At 30.0% G+C, this 12,685-nt stretch overlaps 1 protein-coding gene across 1 annotated transcript in view; it reads right to left on the reverse strand.

Annotated features, from left to right (window-relative positions):
- The window catches only part of LOC125070470 (putative phosphatidate phosphatase), a 90,604-nt gene extending 79,856 nt beyond the window's left edge, over window positions 1-10,748 (reverse strand). Inside the window, exon 1 of the mRNA XM_047680360.1 lies at window positions 10,495-10,748. Within this exon, the coding sequence (XP_047536316.1) occupies window positions 10,495-10,606 (112 nt within the window). The 5' untranslated portion in view covers window positions 10,607-10,748. The remainder of the gene's footprint in view (window positions 1-10,494) is intronic.
- Between the last annotated feature and the right edge of the window lie 1,937 nt (window positions 10,749-12,685).

The following is a 12,685-nucleotide window of genomic DNA, read 5'->3' on the forward strand; positions in this document are numbered from 1 at the left end:
TGTATCATAACCAAGTGTTTGAGCTAATTTTGAAGTAGTTATATCCCAACATACCCAACCAAATTGTTCTATACAATTAGACCATTGCGGACGTTATAATTTCGTCGCTTCCTCTGCAATCCAATCCAATACCATTAAGGCCAATCTAGCAAAGTGCAGTGAAAAGTACTGCGAAGAGTACAGAAACAATGCACGGTTAGTCAAGTTAAGTATGGTATTGATAACACGGCGTGAAGCTAGTTTGCATGTAACTGGTGATTTAAGCATATATATATAGACTACATCTATAACGAGAAAATGCAGCCCAACAATTTCGAAGATATAAGGATCTTGTTTCATTTTTACTGTTTTAGACATTGGCGATATAAGAGATATTAACGAATCTTTACATCGCCAATACACCACCAACCTTGGGAGCTAAGAGCACTGTCTCACTCAACCAAACCGGAACAGAGCAATACTTAGTATTGCTGTTAGACGGTAGAATATCTATAAGTGGCTGGTACCTACCCAGACTGGCTTGCACAAAGCCCTACCACAAATTGTTATATTTTGATTAAGTGTTAAATTACATTTATTTCGTTCATTAAATATTGTTACTATTATTTTATATAAATTCATCATACGTAATCAGACCCCGTCACAGCCACAAAAAATACCATTGTAAATCTGTGTTAGGTTAGGTTAATTTGGAAGTTGAAGATCTATTAATGTCTTATATCCATTATGCACGTTTTGTTTCATATAACTTTACGAGACAAATATTACTTTTACCAAAGAACCATTTTAATATTAAAAGTTTGAAAACGACTTAATGTCAGGAAGTTTGGGATTCATTGAGATTAATTCTTAGATTAGAATAAGTAACGCCTTAATATTAAAACCTTCTTTCTGCGGAAGACCGTGATTAAGCTACCTTATATTATATAATTTAAAAAGTATTCATTGTAATATTACAGTATTATTCGGAGATCTCACATGATTCGTTTAAGCATATTTTTGATATACGTGTGTGTTCTTATTTCGAAAGTTTCAACAATTCAATGTATTGTTATTACCAAATCATTTATAAACACAAATTGATTTGTCGAAATCCATCGCCCGTAATCAAGTAATCAACATTCAACATACAAATGTAAACCATGTCCATTTGTCTTACGAGATGATATCAAAGAACTTTTGATAATTTTTATCGAATGCCTTGAGTACCGTGTTTCGTAACTTTCAAACACTTTACACATTCACAAATTTTTTCGAAACGCATTTATGACGCAAGCTTGAAAGAGTTATAGGGGATTATCGAACCTCACCACATTGTATTTTTAAATCATATATTTTTAAAAATGCGTTCGAATTAAATATAAAATTTAAATTTAGAAAAGGTGTATTATTTCATATTCGTTCTATAACGGATATTCCACTATAAAATAACATTATCCGTACATCAAATTTGTCGTCACCTTACTTAATTGGCTGTCGGTCTAGATAGCATTAAGCCCACGTACTGGCAGGATGACATCGTTTAGGCCTCCGCCTGTATCAATTGAAAATAATACTTCCCATTGTTGATAATGTTTGCATTAGAGAGTTTATTTCCCTGTACGAAATAATCACTTTCATTATTTTTAGACGTTATCTGTTAACAACGTGCAATAATTTAGTCTAAATAGAAATTGTCATAATGATTGTAATCTTTTTTGATATGTGTATTATCGTTCGATGAAAGTAGACTAAAATTATTGTGACGTCATTAAAATACCAAAATGGCGTCCATGCTATAAAGTTCGTAGTGTTTGATTTTGATTCGGCAGTAATTGCTTGATTGCTTATGTGTTTATAATTGTTTTGTTTAATAGTATTAATTTGATTTATTCAATAAATAAATACTGTATTAAACAACGTTTAATAAAGAATTGATAACAATACCGCAAGACAAATTGGCGCTATTATTATTAACAGAAACGCAAAACCCAGGAAATTAAAACATAACCAATAATAACTATAACGATTTGCGCTTATTCGATAGGAATTTAGATAAACAGTTTCAAGCAAACGCTGTCGTTTTATATCAGTTAAACTATTTAGAGCGGCAATTACTGCACCAAGAATTACTTAACACTGCGCTATTAGTATTAAACCAATAGTAAAGCTATTGATATAATCTATGTCACCGGATAAAATAGATTGAGTGCTCTCATTAATCGTTTTTGATGTCAATCATTGCCTGGAAATCTAATACTATGAATTTATAAGATATTGGTGAAAAAATATGATTTTATTTAGCAAAATTGGTGGCTGCTATGGGGTGGAAAAATATCCATAAATACTTTGGATGTAGAAAATATTATTAAGGGTTTGACATTTCCAAGCTAAATTTATTCGTTTAACTACCTGACACAGGTTAGATTCTGACACTTGGCCTAAAAGAACAAATAGTGGTCATATAAAACCTTAAAAAACTAAGGTGACTTTTCTTTTACTTCTCAAAGATTTACTAATATTCCTTGTATTCTCTTAAACAAAACATGTGTTAGGAGTGTGAACGATAACAATCTAAGGCATCAGGTACGAACCAGAGATTTTAACCGTAAACTAATAAGCTATTGATTCAAAATTTTGGATCATTGATAGACAATATCAAAAATCTTTATTCAATATAGAAGCGTTACAATTGCTTAATTATAGTCAAAAATCTAACACGGGTCGGAAAGAAACACCTCGGACCCGAGAAGAACTGGCGAAGGAAACCCAATTATTTTTATGTCACGTTTAACAATTCGCCAGTCATAATTTCCTGGGGGCGACCAGCTCATTCTCAAGATGCGCAATCAATATTAATAAAAATAATTGCAAGTAATCATCATTACATATATTATCTGCATAAGAACCAAGCCTAAACAGGCTTTTGCTCAGCAGTAGGAGTGAGGAATAACAGGCTAAGGACAACTTTACTTTTCTTAATAATTAATATAAACTTTTTCAAAAGTATTCTCAATTTAACTTCTGATTGAAATGACAAAATACAAACGTCAGGAGACTAAATTAAACACTCAAGGTAACCATTCGCCTGTGAACACCGTACGCTATACATAAATTAATAATTTATTCAAAGAGAAGCAACCGTTGAGAACTTAGAACAGAGACAAAATAGAAATGACATAAGCGTATTCTAAAAAAAAAAAAAAATACAATTAACGAATGTGAATTTTCGCTTATTTTTATACAGTTATATTGATGTTAGCATCCACTATAAATGATTTATCTTGTATGATGTATAAAAACCATTTCAATATTCTAAATATAAATTGAATAAAACCTATTTCAATGAGTATTTGAATCATTATTCTTTTAATAGGTTAATAGCCCGCTAGTGAGATGTCTCACGTTATAATTTGTAATTCGAATTACCGCGATACGCAATTTTGATGTGTAATATCGAAGATCACTGAGTTTCGAATATGTTCTTACAGAATAGCTCTACAGTTTCGTATTATTATACCGTAAATACCTAACACGTATCTGAGTTGCTCTTAAACTTACTCGATACTGAATATATTGACAGTTAGTTTTATCATTCCTTTTTGTTTTCTATTACGAGTATATACAAAGTAATGCTTTTATTAATTATATTAAGACTGTGTGGCCTTTAATTTATTGAGTGCTAAGTGTCATGTGTTTATCTTGTCATATGGATGATTAATTTACTATGCGAAGTTGGAAACTTGATGTTATTAAATTATATTTATTTCATACTATCGATAACGATAAAATAACAATTAAGACAAATGAATTACAATTAAATCGAATGATTAAGATACGCATTGTTTCGTATTCTAATATGAAAGATCTCTTCACGAATTTTAGGAGTAAAATCGATTGTCGTGCCGTAACACAAGTGCCGTGACGGCGAAAGGCATGGTGGTCTCTTATGGAGTTACACACCTTCAATACTGACCATCTCTATTTACTTATACATTGCTATATAATATAATTATACTAATTACTTCACGTTTCTTAAATTTTATTATAAATCATTTTGACGACCACATTTCTTCCTTATTTTTCTGGAATGAAAAGTCTGTTACATAAAGGAGTAAACTTTATATCAGTTACTTCAATTAATCAACAAATTAAAGTTGTCCAAAAATAATATGTGGTATAAACAAAGAAGCTATGCTGCACATACTACTTCCACTAAACTGACTGTTCTGTGGTTTAAATTAATGACAACCTCGTGTTGACCGACCGTTGGCCGCCCTATAATGGACATGACCCTGTCCTTTAGAATACAAAATGTACTGTGATAGTTTTTTACAAATAACTGAATGGTGGTCGGCCTTATGCAGTACGAACTCATCTACCACACCTACTAATTACATCTCACAAATTATTCTAAAGAAAAAGTAACATCACTTCTCCACGATGTTTAACAAAGCTATTAAAAATAAAAACACGTATTTGTTTATTTCGTAATATATATCCTTAAGCCTTATTATATAATACGTGTCTTTTGAATGCTAATCACACATTGCATCAAGTGGTACGGATACAGTCACTGATAGTGCGCACAAATATTGACGGCGATGTGTGAAGAACACGTGGGAACTTAAGTCCCGATCTTATGATGGCAAAGATTGTAAAACAGACGCGACGCATACATTCTGTACATTATTAAAAGGGAATTTAATTTATTTGAATAAAAACTGTTTAGTTATCTTAAACCTATGTATTAAAATTTAAAATTATTCTTGTAAAACTAACCCCAGGAAGAATTCGTAATTCAAAATACCTGCAAAAATATATTGTAACGCTATACCTATCTGGTATATTTACCATGCGAATTCATTTACTATGCGGTATTACTGGTATATTTACCAGATAGGTATACCGTTAATCGTTCCTCCAATTTATTATTTGGAGGGCATGAAATGAATTAAATAATAAATATGTAATCACAAAAATTACTAAGCTTCAAATACTTATTTTTACTAGCGGTTTATAAAAGCAGTTCAGCGTAAAAATGAATAATCAAGTTAGAATTACTAATAGTAATCGCTGATTAAATGATATTCGTATTCCGGGATGATATAAGGTCCGCCCATAGACATTGGCGCTATAAGAGATATTAACCAAGCCTTACACCGCCAATGCGCCTCCAACCTTGGTACAAAGGATATGTATCTTGTGCCTATGTTTACACTGGCTAACTTAACCTTTAAGCCAGAACATAATGACACTAAGGTATTGCATTTGTCTGTAGAATACACGATGAGTGGGTAGAACTATCCAGATGGGCCTGCACAAATTCTACCACCAAGAAACCTTTATAATACAACATACAGATATTTATGAATTGTCAGTTAATCACCTTTAGTTGAACAATTAAAGTGAAATAGGTTAAGTAAGATTAGATAAAGTTAAGTTAAACGTTTCTACCACCTGATTAAGTTTAATGTTGTTAATGATAACAGCTGTGTTAGATAATCGACTATTTGATTAGCCTTTCAAACCGACAGACCGTTATACTAGAATAATTATGTAATAATGACGTAATTAACAAAAAAATACTTTTTTATGATATACATATTTTTGAAATTGGTGAGACAATTAATCTATATACGTAATTATATAATAGAATTAAGTAACAATATTGTAAGTGATTTTTTCGAAATAAAAAATATATTTACATATATATTTGTTTTGTGTTTTTTTATGTAAGTACCAATCATCTTCTTAAGAATATTGAACTTGAACTCTTGTGTTAAAAAGAAAAATAACTTATTGATAAATTTATTGATGTACAATGTACATTCTAAAAAAATTAAAGTAAATCATTAAATTTAAATTATATGATATACTTTATGTTATTTTTGCGATGTAGTCGTATTGGAAGATCATTGAAATCCATCCATACATTCGAGCGCTATTGAATAACAAACATACACACATCTTTTTCAAATAAACTTACCACCGCGCCGATGGTAAGTGACCTTTACCCATATAATTGTTCCTTCGAGGAATAACCCGCTCTTACCACCGACAGACTACGTTTAATACAAAACCATTATTATAAATACATATGTAGTAAATGGTTGGCGACAAATTTAATCACATTACTCAAAGGTTATCGCGCGTTTGTTAATAATTATTGTCATTTGTTAACTCATACATCAAGTACCGAAATAAATGACGATATTAAATAAAATATTTTTTTCTTAAATAATTTAACAAACTCGGCGGCCATTGATGAAATCTGAGGCCGCCGAAGTTTCCAGATATAGGACCAGATTCTTCATATGCTCTCTGAGGCACGGGAGTGCCAACACTTAGAGCTTCCTATTTATACCTAACATCTGAATAGATGTTATTATTATTTCAAATACCTTAAATAGGTATACATATAACATATTGGAATTAGAAACATATGTGTTTTCGCCTGCAGCTTCGCCTGTTAGGGTTCGTGGGGTAAAAGTAGGTATAAAAAGTAGCCTATGACTATCTTTAGGGTTCAAGCTTCTTTAATACCCTTTTTTTTCAAAATCGGTTTTGTGGCTTAGTTGTGAAAGCGTAAGAAACAATGTTACTTTCGTATAGATATAGAATAAAAAACATCTGAGAACTGTAAGGAGAGCAAGGCAGATAGGCATCATCAACAACGAATTGTGATTCTATATTAAAACTTTCTTTACTTTTTTTTTTTTAATTATGATCCCTCTGTTTTTATAATCTTTGGTAACCGCGAGTCGGTTAAAGACACATACTACCGCTAATTGTTGTGGGCAACATGTTTGTAACATAAAGATAACACGCATTAGCTCCCAATATCTTCGCCACTTAAGCCCGAGTTCAATACTTAAGATTTAAGTAGGTACAAGCGGTAACCGAAATATTCATAGAAAAATAAGCGCGGAATGAGTATAAAATTTACAGATTGAATATTATGTGTTGATGTATTTCTGAACCGAAATAAAAAATCCAAAAAAACTTAGTATTACGATCAGGTTGTATAAACTCTTATTATTATATTATTGCAGTATGTGAAAACAGTTTCATATTCCTTTTTTTACTTTTAAGCGAATCTACAAAATAATAACACTGTAGGCCATGCAAGACATATTTTGACAGTTCCCTTTCACGCTCTCAAAAAACCTTTCTTAACGAGCTTAATGTTTATTACTCATAAAAATGCACACTTAAATTTAATATTGAGAAAAGCTGACATTTCATGAAATTGGCGGCAATTGGCAAACGAGCTGTCATTTTATCGTGCTTGTTGTTTTTAATTCTCACAACGCAAAGGCATCCTGCCGTGATACCAACGTATAAAGGCCTCTTTAACGGATACTGTTAATCTGACAGATCGCGAGCGTCGGATGTTTTGACAGCATCGCAATTACCTGCCACTTTGTTTGGCGGCTCACTGTACCAACCGTTCACATCCTGTACGTTTCACCCATCTGACCCGAGAATTAAATTGACGTTTCAAAAATATTTTTTTTTATTTTTTTTTAAAACTTTTATAATTTCGTTTTAAATTTTAGCTAGTCATACTGTGTCAATACACCTTACTGCAGGACCAGTAATAAAGGCAATCAAGCATCTAACTACTAGCCTTGCGAATTTCTTTCTTATGCGTTTATTCAAACATATCTGTGATTAGTAGGATCCGTTTTGCAAAAGATAAAAATATAATAAATACGTAAATGAAAAAATATATAAATTCAAGTTATTTTCATAAGTTCTAATACTGTGCAAACAATAAACTCAAAATAAAATTGGTCACTGGGAACTATGTACAAAAATAATACGTTCGCTTGGAAAGCGCCCGGAGCGTAAAATTTCTGTCCGACTACATCGACATTAATTAGATGGTTTAAAAAAGCACAAAATTAAATTATAGCCAATACTTCATTCAGTAACATTTGAACAATTGTAGTAGTTTACGTACGAACGTTTATTTATACCAAATCTACACCATAGAGGTATATGTAACTCGAATTTTTGAACGATTACTAAAACAAAACATATCATTCATGAATTACTTACTATTAATACCTATATTAACATCCTAAACGTCTTCATCCTTACGTTTTTGTCGGAAAAATTTCTTAATATATCGACGATCGTAAGTTGTCCCCACTACCGATATGAGCACTGTTAAACATTTCAAACATCGTTACATCGCCAATACAGCCAACGACTTACGAAATCTTTGACTCTTTAAATTGGTACACCATAATCCTAAGTATTGTTGTTTAGCGATACAATATGTGATGATAAAGCCCTACCACCTAGAATATGAGATAAACGATGAAGATCATTCAACTTTCGTTAATTAGTCTAAACAAAGATAGACAGCCGAGCCGAGATGGCACGGTGAATAGACACCGTCAATTTAAACCGATGATTTCAAGTTAAAATCTTATCACGGAAGGAAAAATCTTTATATGCTTAATTTGGGCTTTAAACCATTGAGTACGTCAACCACTAAACCCGTGGAATACGCTGCAAAACGTACCTACGATAAGTCTTTTGCTATCATTGAAACTTTTACGGGTGATATATACGTATTTATTTAAATATTATACAGACTCCTTTGTGGCATTAATAATTTATTTAAGACATGCTATCCCAGGAGGAATTGAACTAACCTTTGTTTTATATGAGTCATAGCATTTTATTAATTAACCTTATTTTTAAACTTAAGTACCTATTACCTAATTATTATATTTATTAAAATATCATTAATGTTATTTTTTTTTTGTAAAAATATTATCAATCCTAAATGATGTCTAATGAAATGTACAATTAGTATTTTTATTGATAATAGTTACTTAATTCAAAATTCCTCTAAGTTAAGTCAGTATAGTCAATGCCCCGTGCCTTAAAATAGATAAAAAAAAAAACTATTAACCGATTTGACACATCCAACTCATTTAAAACATGGTATAATCAAATTATGCCCACAGCGTTTCTTAGTACTGAATGAGAGACGGTCAATGATGAATGGTTACACTTGAAAATGAATGCATTCACTGTTCATAGTGAGAACCGAATGCACTAATGTGAATAAACTTTGTTTGTTACTCGTTAAATGTTACTAATATGTAAAACAACATTTTGAAAGTAACATATGTGTCAATGTTAACACAAACGAAATAAACCTAATTAAAGTGGGCTTTATAAACAATACACAAGTTACTCTAGAAAATAAATGGATAAATTAAAAATGATATGACTCGTTTTAACAGAATTTTTGTAAAAATTTAAGTAATATTAATTTACTAACTTCGAAGTAACTTAAATTTTTTATTCACTTATTATGAAAACTCTTTTTTGCAAAAACTTAAATTGTACCATGTCAACTTGCTATAAGAAGCATTTTACAAGTTTTATTTAAATATAAAACACATTTAGAATGTTGATTATAATGAGAAAAATCAAAAAGAAATTCAATAGTTAGAAGTTAAAATGTTCTAACAATCAAATAAATTTATATTCAACTAAGTATTTATTTAGTTAAAATCATTAAATTGTTTAAGTTTAAAAATGGGTCAATGTTGCATTCCAATTAATTAGATTATGATATATTGATTAACATATTTTATCACATTGTAATATGTTTGATTTAAGTCACATTATTTAATAATAAATTTTAATGTATTTTATATAAATTAATCTTTTCACATAAATATTTATACTAATATTGTGGTAATTATCGCTGTCTTTAATTTTATGCTTATCGTTTAGTCCTTATCAAATGACCAAGATTAACAAAATTAAGGTCTTCTATGATATCAACAAAAATAAGCTTTATAAATTAATATTTCATTGTTTGTATATCACCATACTGTAATATACAAATTATAAATAATTACAATACAAATTATAAATAATTATTTATAATTTGTATATTTTTATAATATTCATTTAAATACTACTGTGTTGTAGAATGCTTTTATTACTCAATTGAATGAGTTAATCAAATAATAAAATAAATATGGTACATATCAAGAGATGTAATAGTACAATAATAATTATATTTTTTATGTAAAAATAATTTTATATCGTAATTTAAAAACATTTTATTTTATTAAATAATTATTATATAAATAATAAATTAGCTTAAATATTTTGTAAATATTATACACAATTATATTTAACTCTTAAATTTTGCATGCAATTTTATCGCAAGTGCGAAAAGTATTTCGATACTGATAACATAAAATATAACTGTTGTGGAAGTTGATAATCTTCCGTTCTAGTTTTTTGAACAACTAGACAATCGGAACCGAACACATGACATATTTTCTATGTACATTATTTCATAGCCTTGAAACGAGAGTTCAATGTCAAAGATTACGGAGTAAATGTAAATTGTACCATTTATTATTCAAACTATACAAATCGTTGTTTTCTTGATTAAACAAATAAACCAAAAAACTAATATTAATTACATAGGATTAATTATAAAAAAAGCAAATATTGCCTTACCTATAAAAAGTATCGTAAAATCCAGCAAAACTTTTCGCAAAATAAATTTGGAATCCCGATCTATAGTGATCGAATGATTACGAGAGTTTGCTTTGCGTTCATTTCTTTCCATTTTGATTTTTATTATTACCAATGCAAGTTATAAATTAGAATAAACCACTGAAAAAACTGTTACACAAACGTTACGAAACGTCAAAGCAGAAAACTGAATACACGGAATGTCAACTCAACACACGTCAAACACAGAGCGCATGCGCGCGTCGACTGCGCCATGATCCGTAAAACGACGACGGGTGCATCTATAAAATAATATACACATCTATTTTACCCAAAAAAAAATAATTATAAATATGAATTTTAAATATTAAAAATCTTAGAATCTTAAAGTTTCTCTTTTTGTACTTTTGTTATTGTTTATTTCAATTAATGTACTTGCTGAAATCAACACCTACTACCGAAAAAGTTATGATAAATACCTACTAATAAAGTAATCTTCTTCGATTTCTTAATAAATAAAAGTGAATGTTCGTCCTCAAGGGTTTCCTAAGCTATTTAACCGATTGTGAAAAAACTTTTGTGACGTGTTCTGTGTAGGCCATCGAAGGCTCTGGCCCCTCGAAATGACTTTTTTTTAATTTTTATATCTGTCCTTCAATAAAGTCGTTTTATGTAGATTCTTATTATACCCTTGCGAAGCCGGGACGGGTAGCGGTTTAATAAAAATATATATTGTTATACTTACTTGTCAAAAAATATAATATCTAAATTGACAATTAATTGTAGGTACTTTTCTTTTTAAGTATTGTTAATGCCCCAGGGTTCCCCATAGGGGAAAAAAATTGGTTCAGTGAATTAATTAATTACATGATATAATTGAATGATCTTTGTGCATAAAGTTGTAGTAAGCATATTCTTACAAGGAATAAAGCTATAAATATATTTAGGTAGGAATAAACTAAACTGTTACTGATATGAATCGATTACATTTCACAGTTAAATTTCTAAGCTACGCACAATTATACTACGCATGGTTAATTCTCACCTTCCTTTTTAAATATGACAGCCATGAAGATCCAATGTGACAAGAAGGTTTTAATCCTTGGCATTTTTTTTACGAAAAGGTAAAGGCATGCCGCTTCAGTAGTAATCGGTAGCTTTGAACTGACACCTGTGGACCCATTTTAACCTTTTGTTATTTACTTTCATTATTATTGGTTGCGCTTACAATTTTTTTTTATTATTTGATATGTCATTTTTGATCTACTATTGTTAATAAGAACCGAATAACAATGACAGATTTTTTAAACATCTTTATAGCAATTTTTGTTGCTTTACTCGACATTACTCAACAGCGGAACAATTTATATTATAAAAATAGGTAGGTATAGGTATTTATAGTCTTTTAGATAAAGCTTTTAAAAATGGTGAGCCTTGAGATTTGTATTTATTGACCTAATTATTGTATAATGTATTTTTTGTCTAGTATCTATACTGCTGGCTTTGCACGAATAGACGTAGGGTCTTCCTAAAAAACTTGTGGTAACTAATACACCTGTTATTCTATTGGTTTACGCTAGTCGCCCGTAAAGTGATATGAGTGACACGGCATGATATTTTCCGACATGTTACAGCAATCAATTCTCGTCATATTTCAGCGAATATAAACAAAATCTTAATGATACTTATATGCACTTCAACCTTCCTCGTCAATCATTGGTAAAAACTATATGGAACACGGTTCGATCGTTTTTGAGTTTATCGCGATCAGACAAAAAGACAGACGAGGGTACCTACTTTGTTTCATCGTTATTTTTGAAGCACTTGCCCAAGTTCAATTGTGACTCAACCATAAATATACATAAAATAATTGTAACTGGTTGCACTAAATCATTAAAGATTAGTCCATAAATAAGACTTAATTATTTTCAAAAAAAGATTAATTTATTTGGGACATTTTTTTTGGCGATTAAAATACCTATTTTTCAGAAGAAGCTTAATAAATTATAGAACACTCCTAATAATATACTTCTGATTTTATGAATAAACTCAAAAAACGTAAATTTTTTACCAACCATAAAAGTACCGTTTTCTTTTTTCAATTGATTACAATATTTATTGTAAATTAATATTTATTTAATATTACAATATAGTTTCGCTGTTTTCTGGCACATTTTATATTATTCGTTCAGTA

Source organism: Vanessa atalanta, chromosome 17 (assembly GCF_905147765.1).
Source record: "Vanessa atalanta chromosome 17, ilVanAtal1.2, whole genome shotgun sequence".
NCBI lineage: Eukaryota > Metazoa > Arthropoda > Insecta > Lepidoptera > Nymphalidae > Vanessa > Vanessa atalanta.